The following is a 22,966-nucleotide window of genomic DNA, read 5'->3' as shown; positions in this document are numbered from 1 at the left end:
TAAAACTATGATCAAACCAATGAGCTGTTTTAGGATTTATAATTGATATCAGAGCCATTGAAGTCTTTCAAGGGAGTGGTTTTTGATATCAAGAGTGGTTTTTGATATCAAGATTCCAGATTGTTCGATAAAATGAACATTTTTTCTTGGTTACGTGTTTTTGATCATGTTTATGAAGATTTGGATTATCCGAAGGCTAGTACGGGTTGTTTGGATAATCATAGTTAAATATTTTGTTTTTGAGATATGTTTTGATGTTCTCAGATTGTTTTGAAACTATTTTGGTTTGTTCGAAAGCTTTACGGACTGTTTTGAATATTACGGATCATTCCTGAATTGTTCGGGTGATTTATTCTTGTGTTTGGGTTTGCTTTTTGCAAGTTACAAGTTAATTGTTGGTGTTAATTTGCTGAAAATAAGAAAAGAATTGAAGAACTCTTTAGTGTTATTCAGGATTCGGTTAAAGATCATCAATATCTTCATCGAGTTCTTTGTTATTTTGATCGTGTTCATAGGAATAGTGGTTAGTACTTTTTGAATCTCCTTCAGTTTGTTAGGAGATTTTAGGTTGAAAAGATTTGAAGATTTTGCTAAAGATTCAAAATATCTAGTAAATCCCAAGATTTTTGGGATTTTAGTTAATCACAAGTGTATTCCAGGTCAAATATAATATCCGGGCTCAAGAGTTATCAAAGTTAAATAGGATTACAAGCATCAGTGTGTTTACGAGCAATGTCAAATTCATTTATTCACACCTTCTTTTCGAGTTCTCAGTTATTGTTTGCGGGATAGGGGTATGGGATTAGTTAGCCTAGGTTAGTATATAATCAATTTCCATTTTAGAGATAGAGTTCTTGTATCAAACAATTTCCATTAAAAAGCTTAATATAATCGTATGCTAGTTCAGTGTATTCCTATTGTTCTTGAATCGCACGAGTGTTTGTTTTCGCCAAACATTCGTGTTACTTTGATATCATTGGTTTGATAATAGTTTTGGGACTTACAATATTGAAGAAAAAAGGATTAAGGTACTGTTTGTTTACCTCTTAATGAGTCTCTTAATGGTTCAGACCTCTTGGTTCAGCACTTAATGGTTCAGACTGTTTGTTTCGTGAGCAGATGTCTGAATGTTAGACATTTGTCTCTGAAGAGTTAAGCATTATACTGGCTATTAATGGTTTAGACCTCTTACTGATTCAGCACTTAATGGTTCAGATCTCTTACTGGTTCAGCATTTAACTATTCAGAAGTTGCCAATTAGCCCCTAAGTGTATGAAAAATTATTGTGTGCGGGTTTTTCTACAACGTCCAAGATTTGCATAATCTTTAATTATTGTATATCTTTCTTAAAGCTATGAAGGAACAAGAGGATCTTTTACAACTTTAAGAAGAGCAAAGTACAGCTTCCAAAAAAGCACATGTCATTCCTTCTGGTATGATACACCTTTTGTTAAGTTTCAATATAATTTTAGGATAGTTTGCCTTATTCTTCTATATAGGTTAATTTGAAAACTGCAGGGCGGTTATTAAATTTACGTATAGTGATCCAATTAAATCTTGGTATCTTGGCTCTACAATTTACTTTGTTTGGACATAGCGAATTCTATCCTTAGCATAAATAGGTTTAAAGAAGGGTAAATTACTTTTTGAGTCCCTGTATTTTATGGGTTTTAACTAGTTGAGTCCAAAAGCAAAAAGTTTAACGACCTGAGTCCCTATAAGCATTTTCTTTAACCATTTGAGTCCAAATTTCTAACACCATCTATATTTTATGTTAGTTTTCTATTAAAAAGACTAAAATGCCCATCTATCTTCTTCTTTACCCTTATAAAAACCTAAATTCTCTCTCTAGAAATAACCATTCCTGCAGCACCATCATTAGAGCAAACCACCACCATTTTTTTCTCTGGCACTCTTGCACCATCATCAGAACACCGCAACACCAGCACTCTTGCACAACTCGTGTAGCACCGTCAGCCTCCATAATATCGCCGCCATAAGAAGAACCCTAGCTTCGCAGATCGAAACGATGGTGGTGGTTAGGGTTGGGGGTTTTCGCAGATCTGAACAGTATTGGTGGTTAAGTTAGGCGGTGGTGATAAGTGTGTTGCCGGTGGGTAATCGGATGTAGTGGAGGTTGTGGAAGATGGAGACTGATGAAATTTGAACAGTAGTGGTGATTGCAAACACAATAATAGCTTCTTATCTATAACAATGGAGGAAGAACTAAAAGAGCAGAAAATATCGAGAAAAATGTAGCAGTGTTGCGATGGATGAGAAATGCAGTTGACCTAGCTCGTTTAACAGGTGTCCCCTCAATCAACTTTCGTTTCTTCACTCGAGTTATCGATTCTGGTTATGATTGTGTTTATGGTTACGCAATTAAAACACTTAATTTACTAGTTTCAAAACATTTGATATTGATGGTAAATTGTGATGCGGCAGGTTCGAACAGGTTTAGGGTTTTAAATACCCTTGACACTGTTCAATTTATGAATTGCGGTTTAGAACTGGCTGCTAATTGGAATACTAATTTGAGGTCCAACACGATTTGGGGTGGCTTGTATTTTCATATTAGTTGGGGGTTGTGGTGGAAGTTGTAGGCTGTGGGGGCAGGTTGGTGGTAGAAAGTGGTGTTTGTGGGTGGTAGAACGTGGTGCTTGTGATGGTGGTGGAAGTCATCTTAGAGAGAGAGATATTGAGAGAGAGAGAGAGAGAGAGAGAGAGATGATAAATGGAGTTTTATATTATAACCGAGGGTAACAGAGAGTGGGTGGTTGTCGCGGGTGAACGAGAAGTATAAAGGGTTGTAAGGGTGGCGCTTGTCGGAGAAGATAGCCGGAGTTCCGATCTCCAGTCACCGGTGTGTACTCAAGAGAAAACAGAGAGTGGGTTTGTGTGCGGTTGTAAGTTTGGAGATGAGATGTAGAACTTTTAGGTTTTTATAAGGGTAAAGAAGAAGATACAGGGGCATTTTAGTCTTTTAATAGAAAACTAACAGAAAATATGGATGGTGTTAGAAATTTGGACTCAAATGGTTAAGGAAAATGCTTATAGGGACTCAGGTCGTTAAACTTTTTGCTTTTGGACTCAACTAGTTATAACACATAAAACACAGGGACTCAAAAAGTAATTTACCCTTTAAAGAATTTGCCATTGTTAACCGGCATTAACTTATTAACTTACATGGTGCCTTCAGGGCTAAAAGGGTTTGTAAGCGCTCGGTTTAGGATTTAATGATATCTCGGATGATGTTTTGGTATATCTGAAAAAACGCCTCTTGTCCTTTCATCATGTTTTTATTTTTATCAACTAAAACTAAAACTCAATTTTCGGACATGAAATATAGTAAAGTGTCATGCTCTTATACAAAAGATTGAGGTTTTGTACTATTCATTGCAGTTTTGTACAATTCATTTTTTTTTGTTTGTAAAAAAAATCCTTCAGATATGTAATTTCTTTTACACGTTTCATAATTATATAATTATATAATTTATATTATACATCTCGTGTAATATACGGGTTTATAACCTAGTACATGTATATACTATAATATATATAAGTCCTTTTTTCATGGTTTATATAAGAAATCAAAGTTATTACCTGATTCATTTGATGAAAAGAAACACATGGCATGGCCTCAAAATATTAAATATACAATAATGTGAACTTTCTTACATGAATATATGAGGGTACAAACAATACAATGGATAAAAACAAATAAGCAAAAAGGTCAGAAATTGGTAAAAACATCAAGAAAATAAAAACTCCCTGTCTCCGTTCAATCAAATTGATCTAGTAAAAGAAAGCCAAAGCAACTGCCAAGAAAGTGATGGGAACCACGGAGGCCAAAGGTGGAGATGCGCTTGATGGTGGTGGAATGACGCTGCCGGTGGGAGATGGTTCAAAGGCAGACGGAGGAGTAGCGATGGTAGATGGTGGAGATAGGGGTGTAGATTCAGGAGCAGTGGCGGTAAGGGGAGAGACATTGATGGTTAATTTCTGACCAATTTGACAATGACTCACAACAGTGCAAATATAGTAGTGGGTCCCAGGGCGGGTCAATGTAACGGTGGCGGGGCCGTTAGGGTTGAGTGAGAGGGTGTTGGTGGTAGTGCATGGGCGATAAGCCGCCTGAGAAACTTCGGCCACGTTATGCATTCCAGTGGTAAAGTTAAAATAAAGTGTATCGCCGACGGTGAAGGTTTGTTGAGAAGCCCAAGTGGCGTAAGTGGAAGCGCCGCCAGAAGGAATCGTCCACCCCAAGGCGTCCCCAACGACGTGCCTGTTATTATAGTAGATCATGTCAATTATGTTTAGTAGTATATAAGCACCTACATTATGTACTAGATTACAATAATAGAAGGGTCTTATTGAACGTACCCCACCCTCTTCGTTTTTACTTTTCATACAGTTGTCACGTAAAAGACAACTATTCCTTAATTTTTTTTTTCACCGTAAAAGACAAAAGAGATACTCTAGCTTAATTTGATATTTTAAGGGGTGGGGTACGATGATAATTTGATCAGGGTTGCGTAGGTTTAGCTAGCCCCTAATACAAAACATACCTTGTTTGCGCCACCGTGGACCGCAGGTGGAAAGATGCAACCATCATGACCACCAATACAACCATATTTGACTTCAGTACTGCCATTTTTATATTGTTGTGTTGAAACTCAGGTCGCCACTTATATTATTGTCTCAAGATTGTTGGTGCTTTGATGAGGTGATGAAGAGTGTTGTGTTGAGTATGTATTTATAAGGGTGGTGGAATGGTTGGAGCTTCTAAAGTTACAATGTAATGTTGACTTATTGTGAGTTGTAAAGTCAAACATGGAGCTGGTATAGAATGTGCCTTGGCATTATTTTGTGGTATTAGGTTTGAAGTGGTTCTAGTATTTAAAAGTTATATTAAAATAACCCAACCAAAAGATGGTTAAGATGAAAAGGAAATATAAATACTTTTCTAGTTTTTTTTTTTATAAATAATAATTAGATTTTATATTAACTCTTCATATTTATTTGGCAAAATTGTCATTTCTATTCATCTTTCAATATTCATGTCTATAGTTGTTTGAGTTGCATCCTGTAGGAGTTTGCATCGAATTTTAAATCACTTCAAATGTTGTAAAATGTATTTTTTTTTTAATTTATTTATGATTCGAACTATCCGTCGTTAAAAGTCAAGTTACTAATAGAAAATTCCCTAAGTATATAATTTGTCATGCTCTTTTGGGAATGGACTAGAACACACATTGTCCCTCATGCAGTCATGCATTGATCCTAAGTTTAATATATCCTAAGTTTTTTGATAAATAGAGTGGTTGTTTCTATAGGTAATCTTTAGTTTTTGGTGATGTATTCATTTAGAATTAAAAGATACAGTCAAAGCGTTCACTACTACTATTAAAGAGCATATACAACGAGCCAAATCAATATGAGAAGACTATAGCACTTAGGGTTGCAAACGAATCGAACGAATACGAACAATGTTCGTTTTCGTTTGTTAAGAAATATATGTGTTCGCGAACCGTTCATGAACATTTATTAGACGAGATTTTATGTTCGTGTTCGTTTTTCAAGGAAATGAACTTGTTCGTGTTCGTTTGTGTTTGTTTGTTTGTTAATTTTATAGGCAACGAGCAAAAACGAACGTTAACGAACACAAATGAGCACAAACTAATGTTCATGAATACAAATGGAAACAAACGAACACAAACAATCGTTCATGAACATAATATATAATACACTGACACTTATTAGATATTTAATTTGTCGGAATTTTGAAGTATTTAAATACATGTAAAAACTAAAAACACTAATGAACTATTAAACAGAAACGAACATATTACCGAACTTTCACGGACATAAACGAACGAACACGAACTAAACGAACGAAATTTCTTGTTCGTGTTCGTTTGTTTAAAAAACGAATGAACACAAACAAACTTTCCGCCAAACGGTTCACGAACCAAATGTTTGGTTTATTTACAGCCTTAATAGCACTTTTGAGGAAAAATATGTTTTCAATAGAGAAGGAAATATGTTTTCAATAGAGAAGGACATCTTGTGAATAAAAAAAATGAAACATTCACTAACTCACTATTTAAATGGTAAGGCAGTTAAGGTTTAAATAGAATTTATAGTCTTTTAGGTGATACAATTATTTCACATTAACCGGAAATGAGCCCCTTTTCACCTAATACCCACCTCACGATTAAATTATTCAAGCTTTATACTTTATAAACTGAACTAACATTTTGCCATTGTTACCAGGTGTGTGTCATATGATTAAATTCTTCAAGTTTAATACTTTATAAACTTAACTAGCATTCTGGCATTGTTACCAGGTGTGTATATTAATTTATTTGATATTTACTTATTTATTGATTGATTAAGTATCATTACAAAACGCTAAATTATTGTGAAATTGATCAACAAAGACGAAACAAGAGTTGATCGTCCAAATATAACCTCTGAAAACTGGGAATCATAACACTAAGGGTACAGGGTTTAATATGCGGGGACTTGAGCGGGGACTTATAGTCACCGATCGGTGACTATACCGAGTGATTGAGAGTGTTCGGTGAGTTGGAGAGAGAGTGTGGAAATCGTGAGTGTTTACCGAAAATGGGTGAGAGTGATTGATTTGATTTTTTGACCGCTTCCCCTATTTTTGACCGTTTGCTTTTTTTATATAAAACCCATATTTTCAATCAATTTAAAACACACAACTCTTCTCCATCCAACTCTATTTTTTTAAAAAATTCATTTCTTCTATTTTTTCAATGGATGATATACCACAGCTATTCCTTCCAATTGATATTAGTGAAGACGATGATTCTTCCTCGAGCGATAGTAGTTTAATTTTTTTCCAAAATCTTATTAACGAAGCCGCTCAACTGGAAGACACGGGCACTTCTAGAAAAAGGAAATCTATCCGTCGAGATCGAGTGAAATGTCACGAAAACCTTATGAGAGATTATTTTGTCGAGGAGCCCGTATTCAACGAAGAGGTTTTTCGTCAAAGGTTTCGTATGTCTAAAAGATTGTTTTTAAAAATTTTGAGTGACGTGCAAGCGAATAACTCGTGGTTTCAAGACGCCGCGGATGCTAGTGGTAGGAAGAGTTTTACATCAATTCAAAAAGTTACTTCAGCGATTAAGCAACTAGAAACCGGTAACGCTCTAGACGAGTTCGACGAGTATTTAAATATGTCCACAAGGACTTCCCGAGAAAGTCTAGAATATTTTTGCGAAACGATATGTAATTTATACGCTTCCGAGTTTTTACGTAGACCTACTAGCCACGACGTTGCGCTCTTGTACGAAGCTCATGAGAAGAAACATCACCATCCTGGGATATTGGGTAGTCTTGATTGTACACATTTTGTTTGGAGAATGTGTCCAACGGAGTTACGGGGTCAATATATGAGGGGGATCACAGTCACCTGACAGTTATGCTCGAGGCGGTGGCCTCTCAGGATTTATGGATTTGGCATGCTTTTTGTGGTCCAGCAGGTTCACAAAATGACATTAACGTGCTCCAACAATCTCCGTTATTTCTTACTGAGCGAAATGGAACTGCACCAAAATGCCCATTTTACGTGAACAACCACTTGTACAAGCGTGGATACTATCTTACCGATAGAATCTACCCTACTTGGTCCGTGTTTGTGAAATCATTTCCGTATCCTCACATTGTGAAAGAAAAGAAGTTCAAGAGACAAAACGAGGCGGCAAGAAAAAGACGTGGAGCGGGCTTTTGGTGTTTTAAAGGCAAAATGGCATATACTTCATCGCCTGATGCGTGCTACGAGTGTTAAAAAAATAGGATGGTCGTATATGTGTGCATTATTATGCATAATATGATTCTAAAAGACGATGGAAACGCGATTGCACCGATACATATTCGGGATCCTCCAGTCGAGCCCGTTTTCGAAGAGACTGCTTATAACGAGCTCATTGATGAAGATACGCATTATAGACTAAAATATGATTATTGTGGAGCATCTTGGAGAACAAGATTTACCCCACCTTTTAGCGGATTCCGACGACGAATAGTTAAATTATGTTTTTTTTAAATTTATTTTTATATTTTAAATTAGTTTTTTTTTTAATTTATATTTATATTTTAAATTAGGGTTTTTTATGTAATGTGTTTTTTTAATTAAAAGTACCTTTATTTACATTAGAATATGTTTTGTTTATTTATGAATAATTTCTAGAAAATAAAAAATAGATTGAGCGCAAAATGAGGAATGGAATGAGGAGTTGACATGGCATAATATTATTGGGTAGGATTTCACTCAATCACCCTAGGATGATTGACCATACCCTCCACCCTAAGACTAACCTCCCAAAGTTGATAACCGAGCGCTAGTGCAATAATTGATGAATAATAGTTGATGGTTTATGTGCGGTTTGTTAATTCCCATATGTAATCGGATTCCCAACACTTATCTTCCAAAGTTGATTATCGAACACTTGTGCAATAATTGATGAATAATAGTTGATGGAATGTGAGTGGTTTTTATATTCCTCATAAGTCCAAAGCTATAGTCATGATCCCTTGAACGATTTTTAACCCATTGTTGGAAATATTTCTAATGTCAAACATAAAGCCAACGAGTTAAAGTTGAGGATTGGTGCTGATGAGTATCGACATCAATTGTGTATTGGTAGGACTATAAACGAACTGAACGTTCAGTGAACAGTTCGTGAACCGTTCGGCGGAAAGTTCGTTTATGTCCGTTCGTTTAATAAACGAACGAACATAAACAAGAAATTTCGTTCGATTAGTTAAATGAACAGAGGTCTCGTTCGTTCGATTGTGTTCGTGAACGTTCGGTAAGGTGTTCGTGAACGTGCTCGTGAACATTCGTTCATTTGTGTTTGTTTATGTTCGTATGTTTGTGTTTTGATTGAATATTTTTGTACTTTCATATATTTTATCTATACGGTAGAGGATCCTGTACATTAATCTAAAAAGTGTGAGAAATGTGAGAATTATTGTGCTGATGACATGTGTCCCCAATCTAAATTAATTCAAAAGGGTAAACAAGTAATTTTCTTATTGATTTAATTAATTGATAATCTTCCATAACCACAATCCTTGATAATAGGAATACGAATTAAGAATTAATCTACGAATTTGTGTCATCTCGTTCAGAACTGTATAGTGTTATATATTTTTATATAGTGTTATATAGTGTTATATAGTGTTACATGGTGTTATATAGTGTTTTTTGGTGTTATATAGTGTTATATGGTGTTATATGGTATTATTTGGTGTTATAGTGTTATATAGTGTTATATTTGTCTGATAGCATTTCTATGATAGATGTATAGTGTTATATATTGTTATATAGTGTTACATAGTGTTTTATGGTGTTACATAGTGTTATACGGTGTTATATGGTGTTATATAGTGTTATATGATGGATGTATAGTGTTATATATTTCTTGTAGCAGTTACATATTTCTGGATTTTTTAGAATGTCTGAATTTTAAAATAAGTTTAAAATTGAATCACGAGAATTTAGGGGTGAATCGCTAGAATTTAGGAGATGTTACCTAATTTGAAACATATACAAAGACACTATTACCCCTAACATTTTCAAATTAGTCCAAATAATTAAAACACAATTTATAATTTGGTTCTTATTGATCTCAACCATTAGATCAAAGATCTAATGGTTTAAAACACTTCTCACACTTTTAAATTAATGTACACTATCCCTACCCTTATCTATAATTTTTATATTATTAAACTTTTAATTATTTTAGAGTTAAATGCCCGGATAGTCCCTGTGGTTTGCCTATTTTTCACCTTTAGTCCCTAACTTTCTAAAATTACAGTTATAGTCCCCAACTTTTGCAATTTCGTTTCCGGATAGTCCCTGGCATGGATGTGGGTTAGTTTTTGGTGTTAAATGGATGTAAATGACCAAAATACCCCTACTGTTAAATTAATACCTATAAAGTTTAAAAAGAAATATAATTATTATTTAAATAATTTATGTGGGACCCACTACCAACCCCACCCACCTCATCTTCCCCACTCTTCCCCACTCTTTACCACCACCACCATCTCCACCTTTCACCACCATAACACCCCCACCCCCTAATCATCTTCTTCGTTTCTTTCTAGCTCTTCATACGAGTTCCTGAAATCCCACTACTCGATTACAAACACGTTGCTTGTCAAATTCTCCGACCAGATCCCACCATAAATTAAACCCCACTATCTTCATTGGCCACCAAGTCGAACCACCCGCTAACCTATAAAATTTCCGGCGACTGATTCTGATTATAAACACGATTCGTCGAAATCTGAATAAGAAACTTATAACTCACGATTAACATGCTTTGTTACTGCAACAACTTGTCATCATCAAACTTGCAACCTGCAAAAATAATCCGGTTGTCATCCGCCATCACATCATTTTTTCGCTCATGAACAGTCGTCGCAATGTCTCCGACAATCACTATCAGAAGTGGCGGTAATAGTGATGATGGAAGGGTGGAACGGGGCTGGTGGTGCCGGAATGACGGCGGTGAACGGGGCTACTACCTGTTAACGTGCATTAATTCCTGTCCTCTCCTTTTCCCTTTATTCATTGTGTCCATTCACTTTTCCTTTATTTATTGTTTGTAGTTTTGTATCTGTGTATAAATAGATGTACTCCTCCATATTGTGGAGCATTCCAATTCAATCTATCCACATGGTATAGAGCCAGTCTATCTTCCTCTCATTCTTCTCCCCGTGTTTTCCCCCCTCCCCTTTGTCTTCCTCACAGCTTCATCTCTTGACCATGGCCTCCCCTTCTGCCCCTAATACTTCTGCACCTATGAACTCCATCATGCACATGATAGCCCTAAAACTCACTCCCACTAATTACCTCTATTGGAAAAACCAAATGCTTCCTGTGTTCAATGTGCAAAATCTGAGTGCACATATCAATGGTTCAGATCCACCCTCTGCTGAGATCGTTGATGGTGATAAACGCACCCCCAACCCAGAGTATCTTGCGTGGCAGATTGATGATCAAAAAGCTGTTATGCTTCTAAATGCATCCCTCACTGAAGAGGTTTTAGGTGAAGTCATCGGTCTCTCCACTGCATATTCTATTTGGCAGGCACTTGAACAGGCCTTTAGCAATACATCTGTTGATCGGATTCAGAACCTGCGCGACCAATTGCGTCTGATTTCGAAAGGTACCTCCACTGTAGCTGACTTTGGTCGCCGATTCAAGCACATCCTGGACCAACTTACTGCCGCAGGCCAACCCGTTGATGATGCTGAGAAATCGCACCTGTTTCTTCGTGGTCTAGGTCCTGGATTCGAGATGTTTTCCACAGCCACTCGCACCGTCAAGCCCTTGCCATCTCTTCGTGATATCATAACACAGGCTGAATCATATGAACAGTTCCATTCGTCAATTCATGGTACCGGTTCCCCTCCAGTTTCTTTTAATGCTAATCGGGGACGTGGTAATCGCAGTGGAGGTCGTGGCTATCGTGGATCCGCGTCTGGTGGTAGGGGTCGTGGTTCTCGCCGACCCCCGCATTGTCAATTGTGCCGAGAAAATGATCACTATGCATCGGCATGCCCCCGTTTGTCATCATTTGCTGCCTCAAATACCTCGACTATCGAGGATACAGCCAAGGCATTTCATGCTACTTGTAACATCAACCAGTCCACACCTGACTGGTTTGTTGCAGATACCGGCTCCACCGATCATATGGTTCATAATACTCAATCTTTGCAACACAGTTCTCCCTATGATGGTGACAATAAAGTAACATTTGGCAGTGGTAACTCTTTATCCATATCTCGTATTGGCCATAAAACTATTTCTCCTAATATACGATTGAACGAGGTTTTAGTCGTACCTCGCGTCGTGCAAAATCTGTTATCTATTAGCAAATTAACCAGTGATAATAACGTGGATGTTTTGTTTTCCCAACCATATTTTTACATACAGGACCGGGCAACGAAGCAGGTTCTGGCACAAGGAAGGTGTGAAAATGGTCTTTACATTCTCCGGTCCGAGCCACGTGCATTTTTGGCGTCTTCAAATAAAGCTTCTTTTGAGTTGTGGCACGCTCGGTTGGGTCATGTATCTCATGATACGCTTATGTTACTAAATAAAAATGGTTGTTTAACATTTACTTCAGTTTTACCTAAGCCGGTTGTTTGCAACTCTTGTGAACTGTCAAAATCGCACCGTTTACCTTTTATAACTAATGAACAACGTGCATCAAATCCGCTTGAATTGGTCCATTGTGACCTATGGGGTTATTCTCCTGTCACCTCTGTCGACAACAGCCGCTACTATGTTATTTTTGTCGATGATTATTCTAGATTCACCTGGTTTTACCCATTGCAAACAAAGTCTCAGTTTAAAGATGTATTAATAACTTTCATCAAGTTTGTTCAAACACAGTTTAATTGTAAAATTAAAGTCTTTCAAAGTGACGGCGGCACCGAATTTTTAAATCATCGTGTCAAGCAAATATTTGAAGAGAATGGCACCTTTCATCGGGTATCTTGCCCGTATATGCCTCAACAAAACGGGCGTGCGGAACGAAAGCATCGTCATATTGTTGAATCTGGTTTGGCCCTATTGTTCAATGGTCATGTACCGGCTATCTATTGGGTCTATGCCTTCAGTACCGCAGTCTACATTATAAATCGTCTCCCTACGAAAATTTTGGATAACAAATCTCCATTTGAGGTATTATTTCATAACACACCGGCCTATGACAACTTTCGGGTGTTCGGGTGTTTAGTTTACCCTTATCTTCGGGACTACTCCGCTCACAAATTGTCCCCTCGGAGCCTGCCATGTATCTTCTTGGGTTATTGTCCACAATACAAAGGTTATCGCTGTCTTGATCCGGCTACAAATCGCACTTACATCACCCGACATGCAAGGTTTGCTGAGCATTTTTTTCCCTGCCAAGAAACCAATTCAACCGAACAGTTTGATACCACTTTATGGCACACCTACAACGAGTCCATCCCACTTATGCCACTACCACTACCTCCGGTGAATGTTCGGTGTAGATCAAGTCATCACCAAAAGCGCCACATTAACAAAACATGTTTTCTTCAGCTTTCACCCAAAATATTTGTTTCTTACCAATTGAATATCATAAGACTGAAATTGAATATGGATATAACACCGGAGCAGAGGTGTGAAATATCTGTCAGGCCCATCAACGGAGAATCACTCAAGTTTTGTGGAAGCAGCTGTAGGTCACAATTAAGCTGACTCACCAATTTATTATCAAATTCACACACATGCTTATTAAAGAGAAAAATCTAGGATAGGGTACCAGTGGTGGATACGGTGAAGTGTGGGGGTGGGGGGTGGGGGTAGATGGTGGTGGTGGTGGTGTGGAGTTGGGAAGATGAAGTGGGTAGGGTGGATAGTGGGTCCCATATAAATTTTAAAATATTAATTACTTCTTTTAACTTTTAGTTATTAATTTGATAGTAAGGGCAATTTTGTCATTTCAATCGGATCTAACACCAAAAACCAACCCCATCCACGCCAGGGACTATCCGGGAACGAAATTCAAAAAATTGGGGACTATATGCGTAATTTTAGAAAGTTAGGGACTAAAGGTGAAAAATGGGCAAACCACAGGGACTATCCGAGCATTTTTTTCTTTATTTTATTACCCTAACAATTAAACTAGGAAACCCTCTTTCACCTTGTTTATGCACCTTTTCCCTTTCATTTCTCATTATTTAGATCGGCGAATACAGTCGACTTCCGTTCCACAATAAGAGATTCAAGTTCCAGTGCTACTCTCTGAGCCATCTACCTTTATCCTTCGTCGCGTTCACCAAATTTATTTGTGTTCGTTTGTGTTCGTGAACCGTTCGCGAACATGCTCAGCTAGACAGTTAATTAGTGGCGAAGCTTGAAAATTTCCACCGGGTGGTCAGAAGTCACCGGACCTAAACTTTTTTTCTATCTCTTTATTTCGAGGTGATATACTCGGGTCGGGTCGGATGTGACAACCCTCAAATTTACATGTAACCGTACAGTTTATTAATGATAATAAAAGTACTTGATGACTGTGCTGAATCATTTAACTGCTCTCCGATCACTGTGTTATAGTTACATGTGCGTGTTAGCATACTAGTAGTATACAGAAAAGTTACTAAATAATCTGGTATATTTTCCTATGTGTTAGGAATTAATTTCGTTACAAAAATATAGGTATAAGACGCCTTACGGAACAATTAAAAAAATTAACTAAACAGTATCCGACTGAACAACCGGACATTACCCGGGACACTGAAATTTTGTCAGAAATATTATTTTATTATTCTTAAATAATTACGGTCACAAAAATCCCCATACACTATAGAAACATGGCATACACCCATTATACTTGAAAATACCCTTAACCTTCTAACTTAATACCTATTAGTTAACAAAAACTTTCACTTTACCCCCCCCCCACAACCAATTTTCCAGCCAAATGATTGCTAATATATTTTGTGGAGATTTTGGCTCTTGTAATCTTGATCTCTATTGGCCAAAATCTAGGTGATTATGACCCTAGGTTAGAAGAGTGCATGTTTCCAAGGTGAACCTCATCATTTCCTCTACACCCACACTCAACCTCCTCTTCCTTCCCTCTTATTTTCGGCTCACACCCCCCTCTCTCCATAACCGAAAATCACCACCACCATTACTTACACACCTTAATCTTCTTCATACAAGTCCCTCTCCAAGCTTGAAGAACATTCAAAGTAGTTACAAGTTGAAGGATTCACAAAGAAGCTTTGTTCAAGTCTCTAGCACCACCATCTTCATCATCTTTGCCCTAAGATTACTACCCTAGCCTTGTGCTAGTAGTAAGTCCCTTCACACCCTTGTTCCATCTTGTTCTTGTTATGTTTTGTTTGAATGTTCATGACACACAAAAGCTAAAACACTAAAATGTTGAACTTAAAATTCTGCATAAAAACCATATATAAAAAGGTTGTATGAAGTTGAAATCTAGATGGTTTAGGGTTGGTTAAAGCATGATTGAGGTTCGAACATTTATTCATCGATAAACCATGGTTAGGGTCTTTGTTTATGCATTTTTAGTAACTTTTACTTTGCAAACAGCAAGCTGAGTTGAATTTCCAGCCAACTTCAACAGGCTGTAACTGGACCGTTTTAAATCTAAAAACTGATTTTCTGAAGCCTAAAATGTGTATTTTGGAATAACTAAACAAATGGCACTGGAATCGTAATTTTTCGAGATCGTTTACTATTTTTAAAAGACTGTTTTTGGACAGCAGCTCAAGCTACATTTTTACTGCAGAAAAAGTGTGTCATATTCGTAGTCATAACTTGAAACCTGAGTAAAATCGACTCATGGAATTTTTACAGTAGTTGGTCACCGTTGTCACGACGACCCTCCAACTGGAATTTCGTTAATCGGACTTACGGTTAATTTTTAGTGAATTATTCCGTAAACTGCAATCAGAAAGTAACAAATCTGATTGCAGTCGGGAAAATGATTTTCTATAAAACATTGATAACGAACTACACCCCGATATTTTTACATTATAAATTTTGGAGCATATAGGACCTTCTGTAAAAATTTGAGAATTTTTGGAAAAGGATAACTATTTTATTAAAATCCCCGAAAACTGCCCAGTTTTGAATATAAAAGCTGAAACGACATAAGTAGTGATTTTGCGTGTCTAAATGTCGGGTAGGCTATCTGAGAATAATCTAACATGTTATATGTCAATAAAAATGCTATGTGCAATGTCGTATGTTTGTCTATGAGTGGGGAATAGATGGGAAACTTATATGGGCATGAACCGTTAAAGTGATGCATGTTATGTGATAGATACGTGTAGGGACTTTGTGTTCTATTTGAAATCACTAATAAACTAAGTGATAATTATACTAGGGCGTGATTGACCGACCTTGACTATTAGCTATATTTGAGAATCAAACCGAGCAACCAAGGTGAGTTCACACTCTTTCCAAGGCAGGGGGTTCCCGGTGGGTTGGGAATGGGATTGAATGGCTACTCGAACTACCATTACTATTAAACTACTTACTACTGTCCTCGGATTGAAGGGCACGTACGTAAAGCCTACGTACACGACCATAAGACCATCAACTCTATCAATTGAAGTCCCTTATTTATCGACTTAATCGCCGAGGCCTATGGCGAGCGGGTCATTAGTTAATAGCGCTATTAGGTTTAACAAACCTCACACCGTGTCAGTCGGACGGGCGTGTACTAATGGACTATGGGCAAAGGGTCAATGCTGATAGACATTGACTTAGGGCACCTCTTACATTTTCGTAGTAGTCGATACGCGTGGTCTAGTAACACATGGGAAGCCCCCACCAATCTTCGCAAACATGTCAGGAAGACCGCGATACGAATTTATACGATACATGATTTACAAAACGAACAAATGATTTACGAAACGAATGCTATAACTAAACAACCAGCTGTGAATTCACTCAACTTTGTTGTTGAGTCGTTGTTACATGCCTTACAGGTCGCTAGATGCTTGGAGCTTGCACGAGGAAGGAGTCGTTGTGGGATACGGATTGTCATGTTCTGTAACAAACACTTAATCCTTATGAATTATTAAACCTACGTTTTGGATTTTAAACTTATGAACTGCGAACTTATGTTTTGGACTTTACGTTTACGCTTCCGCTGTTTAAATTAAAAACTTGGTTAACTAGCTTTTAGTCACCAATCGTATTGTGGTTGGCTTTATTTACTTAAATACGTTGTTCAGTATGATTGGTGGCTCGATCCTGGTCACGTCACGCCTCCAAGCGGTGGTACTCCGCATGGTGGAATTTTGGGGGTGTGACATCGGACGTCAGTGATTTGATTCGGGTCGCGTCACGTCGGGTCAAACATTAATATCAAATAAAAAACGTTCTCAAACATTAAAAAGTAAACATTGTTTAACAAAAATATCTGAGCCCGACGGGTATACCCGAAATCCGACACAAATAGGACGGGTATACCCGATACCCGACGGGTATTTAGCTGGGTGTGGGATTAGTTTTAAAAAAATTTGCGGGTATTGGTCGGGTATGGGATTAGGTGTTACCCCACCCGATTACCCGAAACCACATACCCGTTTACCCGAACTATATACCCGATTTTTTTTAATTTATATTTTTATTTTCTACTATGACTTATCTATTGGTGATTTATTTTAGTATGTTCATAATTTGAAAAAATAAATTTTCACCTTATGAAAACAAATAAAGAAAGACATAAGAAAAATATGAAAACACAAAGAATCACAAAAGTAGAAAGCACAGGGTCCCGGTCTGGCTTATCCCACAAGACGCTCACACCCATCAAAAACAAAAGGTGTTGGGGAAAGGGACGAAGCTGTGAAGGACATTCCTTAAGGGCCTTCAACAACCAACCATCTAACTCAGATTCAGATGGCTCAAGTTCGTTCAAAATAGCATCAGGATGCCTCCAAACGAGTTTAAAAGGGACAATAGACTTGGACACCCAAAAAAACCGATCTTTCCAGGAACCAAGAGTGGTTACTAGAGACGAAATCAAGCAAACATCGATTTGAGACGTTTCAAAAGTGAACTAGTCACCATTTTTGCCAAGCGAAAAAATCGCCGGAACATAAACGGTGACGATCATAACCCAGTGCCCGACACAAAACCTCAAAATGCGAACCTTAAAGAGACCATGAGGATGTATTTGCCCGAAAGATATGCGATAATACTCCAATACATTAAGAACAAAGATAGTAAATGGATGACGAAGGTTAGAAAACTTAAAGTGACGACAATAAAGAGCGATAGAACCAGAGGGATATTGATAGATTGATTTATCCAAACCCGGAGCCACCGGATTAAACGATAAATAAATCCCCCATTCTTCACAAAAGGTCTCAACCTCCTCTTGTGTTAAGCGAGAATAACTAAGTCCCATATCCTTCTTAGCACCCATGACTTAGAAGGATGATCAAATGAAAACAAAGAAAAAGAAAGGAAGAACTAACCAGGTTGAAGAAGGAAGAAACGGAAAGGACTTTGAGAGAAAATGTGTAGAAGTTATGCAATTTTGATTTTTATAAAAAGGAAGAAGTTACAAATACCTAGCAGTTATAATTATGCCTAGGGCATATTAAAAACCACCGCCTGAAAGGTTGCCGCTTGTCACGTCAACTGTCATTTCAAAATTCAAATTCAGAAGCTCCACCGCCTAAAAACACTATCCCTTCAAGCTTTGAAACCTTTGAGCATTAAAAGCATTGTATAAAAGTCAGAAGCATTCGAGCTTACACCCCAAATACATCTGACTTGGGGGGCTGATGACGTGGATAACTCAAAGTTTAATAAACTGACCAGAACGTAAAATAGCTTAAAAGGTTGAAAGTAAAAAATGTTCGAAAGTAAGCAGTTGTCATAAGCAGCAAAAGGAACGAGACAGTGTCCAGTCACATCATGCTTTACGTGTAGACTCCCCCATCCAGCAGCAACATGCGCATGTGGGAGAGTGAACTCTATTATCCGCAGGTAAAAAGCCTTTCACTAACCAAAATGGGCAAGTCCTCCACTGTAGTATTGATCAAGAGTCATCTCCTTCCTCTTATAGAAGATCCTTTCTTCTATAAATGGCAAATACCTTTTACTCAAACAAACACACCATATTCTTCTCGCTCCTTCTAGATCTTGCACCTTGCTTGATCTATTCTTCACTTCAAACATTAAACAACAGTAAAACATAAACATTCTGGGTTGATTACCCTTCAATCCAGGATTAAAAACAAATAACAACAACTCGATCCAACTCCACGTACTACAAACGTGGGGGGACGCTTTTACTTTGCAGGTCTCGTTACTATCCTTGGTCTTATATTTGTTATAGCAACAATCATAGATACAAATTTATCTTAACTAGCATAAGTCCTTCGTGCATTGCAGCTAAAATCTGGTTGGTACCAGTTCAATTCATTATGATAACGGGAAGGTAATAATTCTCGGTACAGCAACTAAAAGATAAAAGTCTAAAACAAAGTCAGGATACGACCAAAATAATATTGACGCGTATAAATCAAAAACCATAAAAATAAATAGAGTAAACAACCAAAATGGTCCTGAGGTTTAGTCACTTTTGCCACTTTAGTCCAAAACTCAAACCTTTTGAATCTGGGTCCCTGTGGTTTCAATTTTGTTGCCATTTTCATCCAAAAACAAAATCTGATCAGATTTTCAGTAAAAATCTAGTTTTCTTGTCTTTTTCCTCCCTTTTAATGAAGGGCAAAATGGTCAGATTTTTTTAATTCGTTATAATATAAAACCTTAAAAGACCATTTTTCCATTCATTAAAAAGGAGGAAAAAGACAGAAAAGTTGGATGTTAACTGAAAAATCTGATAAGATTTTGATTTTGGATGAAATGACAACAAAATTGAAACCACAGGGACTCAGATTCAAAAAGTTTACGTTTTGTACTAATATGACAAAAGTGACAAACCTCAGAAACCATTTTAACGGTTTACTCAAATAAATATTAGTAAAGGTTTCAATAAATAATTAGGGTGGAGATACAATAGGAAGTTTATTTGGCTAGGAAGGCTAGGAAGTGATCTTGACCATCCATTTAGTTAATCAAGGGCTAAGATTAAATGATGGAAATTGAAGGTAAGAAAAGAGGCGCGTGAGTTTGTTTAGGGGCATTCTAGTCAATCCAAGCCAATAGTTTCTCTCTCCTCCAATTCCCCCCATTTTTTAAACGTTAATAACTCTTTCATACGACATTATTTTTTTATAAAAATTGCACCAAAAAATGAGTGTTTTTTATCTTTAAAACGAGTATACTATTGCTATATTTTCAAAAAAAAAAAAAAGTTTAAAAACCCAGTTGCATAAAACGCAATAGAAAACCCCCCCCCCCAGTTACGTAAAACGCAATGAAAAAAAAACCTAAAAAATGACATTTTTCTAAAACGCAATGCACCAAAAACACAAAGAAATGTCTTATTTGTAAAACGCAATGGCCAGAAAACACAAAGAAATGTCTTATTTCTAAAACGCAATAGCCTAAAAACTCAAAAGAAAATGTACTTTCTAAAACGCCATGGACTAAAAACACATAAAAATGTGTTTTACCTAAAACGCAATGCACCAAAAACAAAAACAAATGTCTTATTTCTAAAACGCAATGGCTAGAAAACACTTAAAATGTATGTTTTCTAAAACGCAATGGACTGAAAACACATAAAAAAGTGTTTTACCTAAAACACAATGCACAAAAAACACAAAGAAATGTCTTATTTGTAAAACGCAATGGCCAGAAAACACTTAAAAATGACTCATTCTAAAACGCAATTGCCTAAAAAACAAAAGAAAGTGTTCTATGTAAAACGCAATGGACTGGAAACACATAAAAAAATGTTTTACCTAAAACGCAATGCACCAAAAACACAAAGAAATGTCTTATTTGTAAAACGCAATGGCCAGAAAACACTTATAAATGACTCATTCTAAAACGCAATTGCCTAAAAAACAAAGAAAGTGTTCTCTGTAAAACGCAATGGACTGAAAACATCTAAAAAGTGTTTTACCTAAAACGCAATGCACAAAAAACACTTCAAGAATGTGTTTTTCTAAAATGCAATGGCCAGAAAACACATAAAAATGTTTTAGTTCTAAAACGCAATTGCCTAAAAACACCAACGAAAGTGTTCTCTCTAAAACGCATTGAACCATGACAATAGTTTTGCCTGTGCTGTGAACTGTCTGAACCAATGCAGTTTCCAGAGACAATTTACAGAAAATTAATTTTTCTAATGCATTTTTATTACAGCTCAACCCCAGCCAGGGGCTCTGCCCCTTAGACCCCGCCAGGGACTGCCGCCCCTGGGACCCCTGCCAAGATCGTAAAACGCAATGACTAAATCAAAAACTCAGATCATAAAAATGAAATTAAAGAATTTCTTACATGGATCGAAGTGATTGCTTCAACAATTGATGAATTTTGAATAATTGCAACACTTATCAGCGCTCGAATCGAACGGATCGAGTGATTATCTTCAAAATCACCGGAAAAAACGAGATTTTCTATGAAATTAAAATGGGTTTTCTTCAAAAAAAAGCTAAAGAACACGTTGACCGGGTGTTTGAATCATTGATTGGTGACGAAAATCGCACTATAATGTAGTGATTATTGAGATAGAAAGTGAAGAAATGGTTGAAGATGATGGGTTTTGAAAATGGTGGGTTTTGAAAATGGTGGGTTTTGAAGTTACTGGGTTTTGAAAAGGAAGAAGAAAGGATAAGATTGACTAAATTACCCTTCCTCTTTATTTTAAATTTTGCCACATGTCCTAATCCTATTGCTTTCTATCCTTCCTAGCCAAAATAAACTTGCTATTTAATCTTTTCCCTAAATAATTAATAATAGTTATCATCGTTGTTAAACATACGATAAAGTAATTGAATATCATAATAATAATTGTATCAAAGTAAAATACCCAATGCTATGAAAAATAAATTTATTAGTGACACTTCAAAAATATCACAACTAATTAGTTTTTTTTTAATGTGAACTTATTGTTGTCAATTTCAAAAACCCATAAAAATAGTGACAAAAAACAAAAATGTCTAAATTTCATTGTTGTTAAGGCGAAGTTATTTAATATGTATAATAATGTCTTCTACTATCCTATTTTTTTTTAACGGCTAATTTCTTTAATCCCCTGTTGTCTGTGATACTTGAATCCAATACCTCCCCCTTCTACTATCCTATTAGTTGGTATAAACTCGAACTACTAGTTCGTACATTAAAATCACACCACCGAATGCACTAGTTGTTTTATTTTTTCTATACTAGTAAATTAAGCATATGCTTGAAATTATTCTCGATTTATTATTATTTTGTTATAATTTTGTGGGAGCATGTATTTGTACTATAAAATATTAAAAACTCATGAATATTTCTTCATTTTTATTTTCCCTTTTAATCATGTAATCCCTTATGTAATCTTTGAAAGAAAAATCTTTGGTTTGCCGTTACCCTAAAAATAGCACAATTATTTTAGTAACCACTAGTGAAGGGACCAATCACGTAAGACATTGTTAGCTGAAGGATTGTCGGTACAAAGAAACAGTTTATTTATTCTACGTTAAACATATATAATCTCAGTAAACAATGACCTCACAATTCAAATTTATTCGCAAAGTTACTTTATAATATATTATTAGAACAAAATAGAATTAGAATATCCTGTCTGATGCCGTGAGAATTTTTAGTTGCGGTCGGTATTTATTCGGTTATGATATGTTACCGGTATGACATCAGGACTTAATTAGCAAATGCAACAGAAAAAAATAAATTAAGTCAGGATATCAACACATATTTTATATTGACCAAAAACCATAAAAACGAATAATATCGTTATATGCCAAAAATGATAGTGAAGAAAGTTTTACAATGATTGAAAACGATAATAACGAATACCAGTAACGCTTCCTAATATTAGCACTCGCTATAGCTTACCATACCAAAAAAAATAATTTACGTTGAATACAAGTTCGTTTTTAAGGAAATTTATGCCAGAACGTTAAAAAAAATCTAAAAACAACTGAGTATTTAGTATTTCCCTTATAAAAGTTAACGAACGTAAGAATTAAAAAAATATTATTTAAAATATATGAGATAGAAATTAAAACTTAGAAAAACGTTAAAAATAATTTAGTACTTTGCAAGATCTTACTAGGATAATTTAGTGGCGGTGGTGGCGACGGTGGTGGCGGCGGTGGTGGCGGTGGTGGTGGTGGTGGTGGCAGCGGAGTGTGGTGGTGGCAGGGCTAGTGGTGGTGGTGTTTTTATATTATATATTTTATAATTATATTAATATTTATACATTTTACTTAAATGGTCCTTTATGTTACAAATTTACACAATCAGTCC

At 36.4% G+C, this 22,966-nt stretch overlaps 2 protein-coding genes across 2 annotated transcripts; one reads left to right on the top strand and one right to left on the bottom strand.

The window, feature by feature from the left end:
• Positions 1 to 3,635: 3,635 nt before the first annotated feature.
• LOC110877283 (mavicyanin) lies at positions 3,636 to 4,725 on the bottom strand. The gene is made up of 2 exons (XM_022125435.2): positions 4,569 to 4,725; positions 3,636 to 4,285 (listed from the first exon to the last, which is right to left on the bottom strand). The coding sequence occupies exons 1-2, from the start codon at positions 4,652 to 4,654 to the stop codon at positions 3,796 to 3,798; spliced, it is 576 nt and encodes a 191-aa protein (XP_021981127.1). The 5' UTR covers positions 4,655 to 4,725; the 3' UTR covers positions 3,636 to 3,795.
• Positions 4,726 to 6,788: 2,063 nt separating this feature from the next.
• Positions 6,789 to 7,454, top strand: LOC110875375. The gene has a single exon (XM_022123572.1). The coding sequence runs from the start codon at positions 6,789 to 6,791 to the stop codon at positions 7,452 to 7,454; it is 666 nt and encodes a 221-aa protein (XP_021979264.1).
• The last annotated feature ends 15,512 nt before the right edge of the window (positions 7,455 to 22,966 follow it).

Source organism: Helianthus annuus, chromosome 9, assembly GCF_002127325.2.
Source record: "Helianthus annuus cultivar XRQ/B chromosome 9, HanXRQr2.0-SUNRISE, whole genome shotgun sequence".
NCBI lineage: Eukaryota > Viridiplantae > Streptophyta > Magnoliopsida > Asterales > Asteraceae > Helianthus > Helianthus annuus.
The sequence above is the reverse complement of the archived record's forward strand: the minus strand, read 5'-3'. Positions and strand labels throughout refer to the sequence as shown.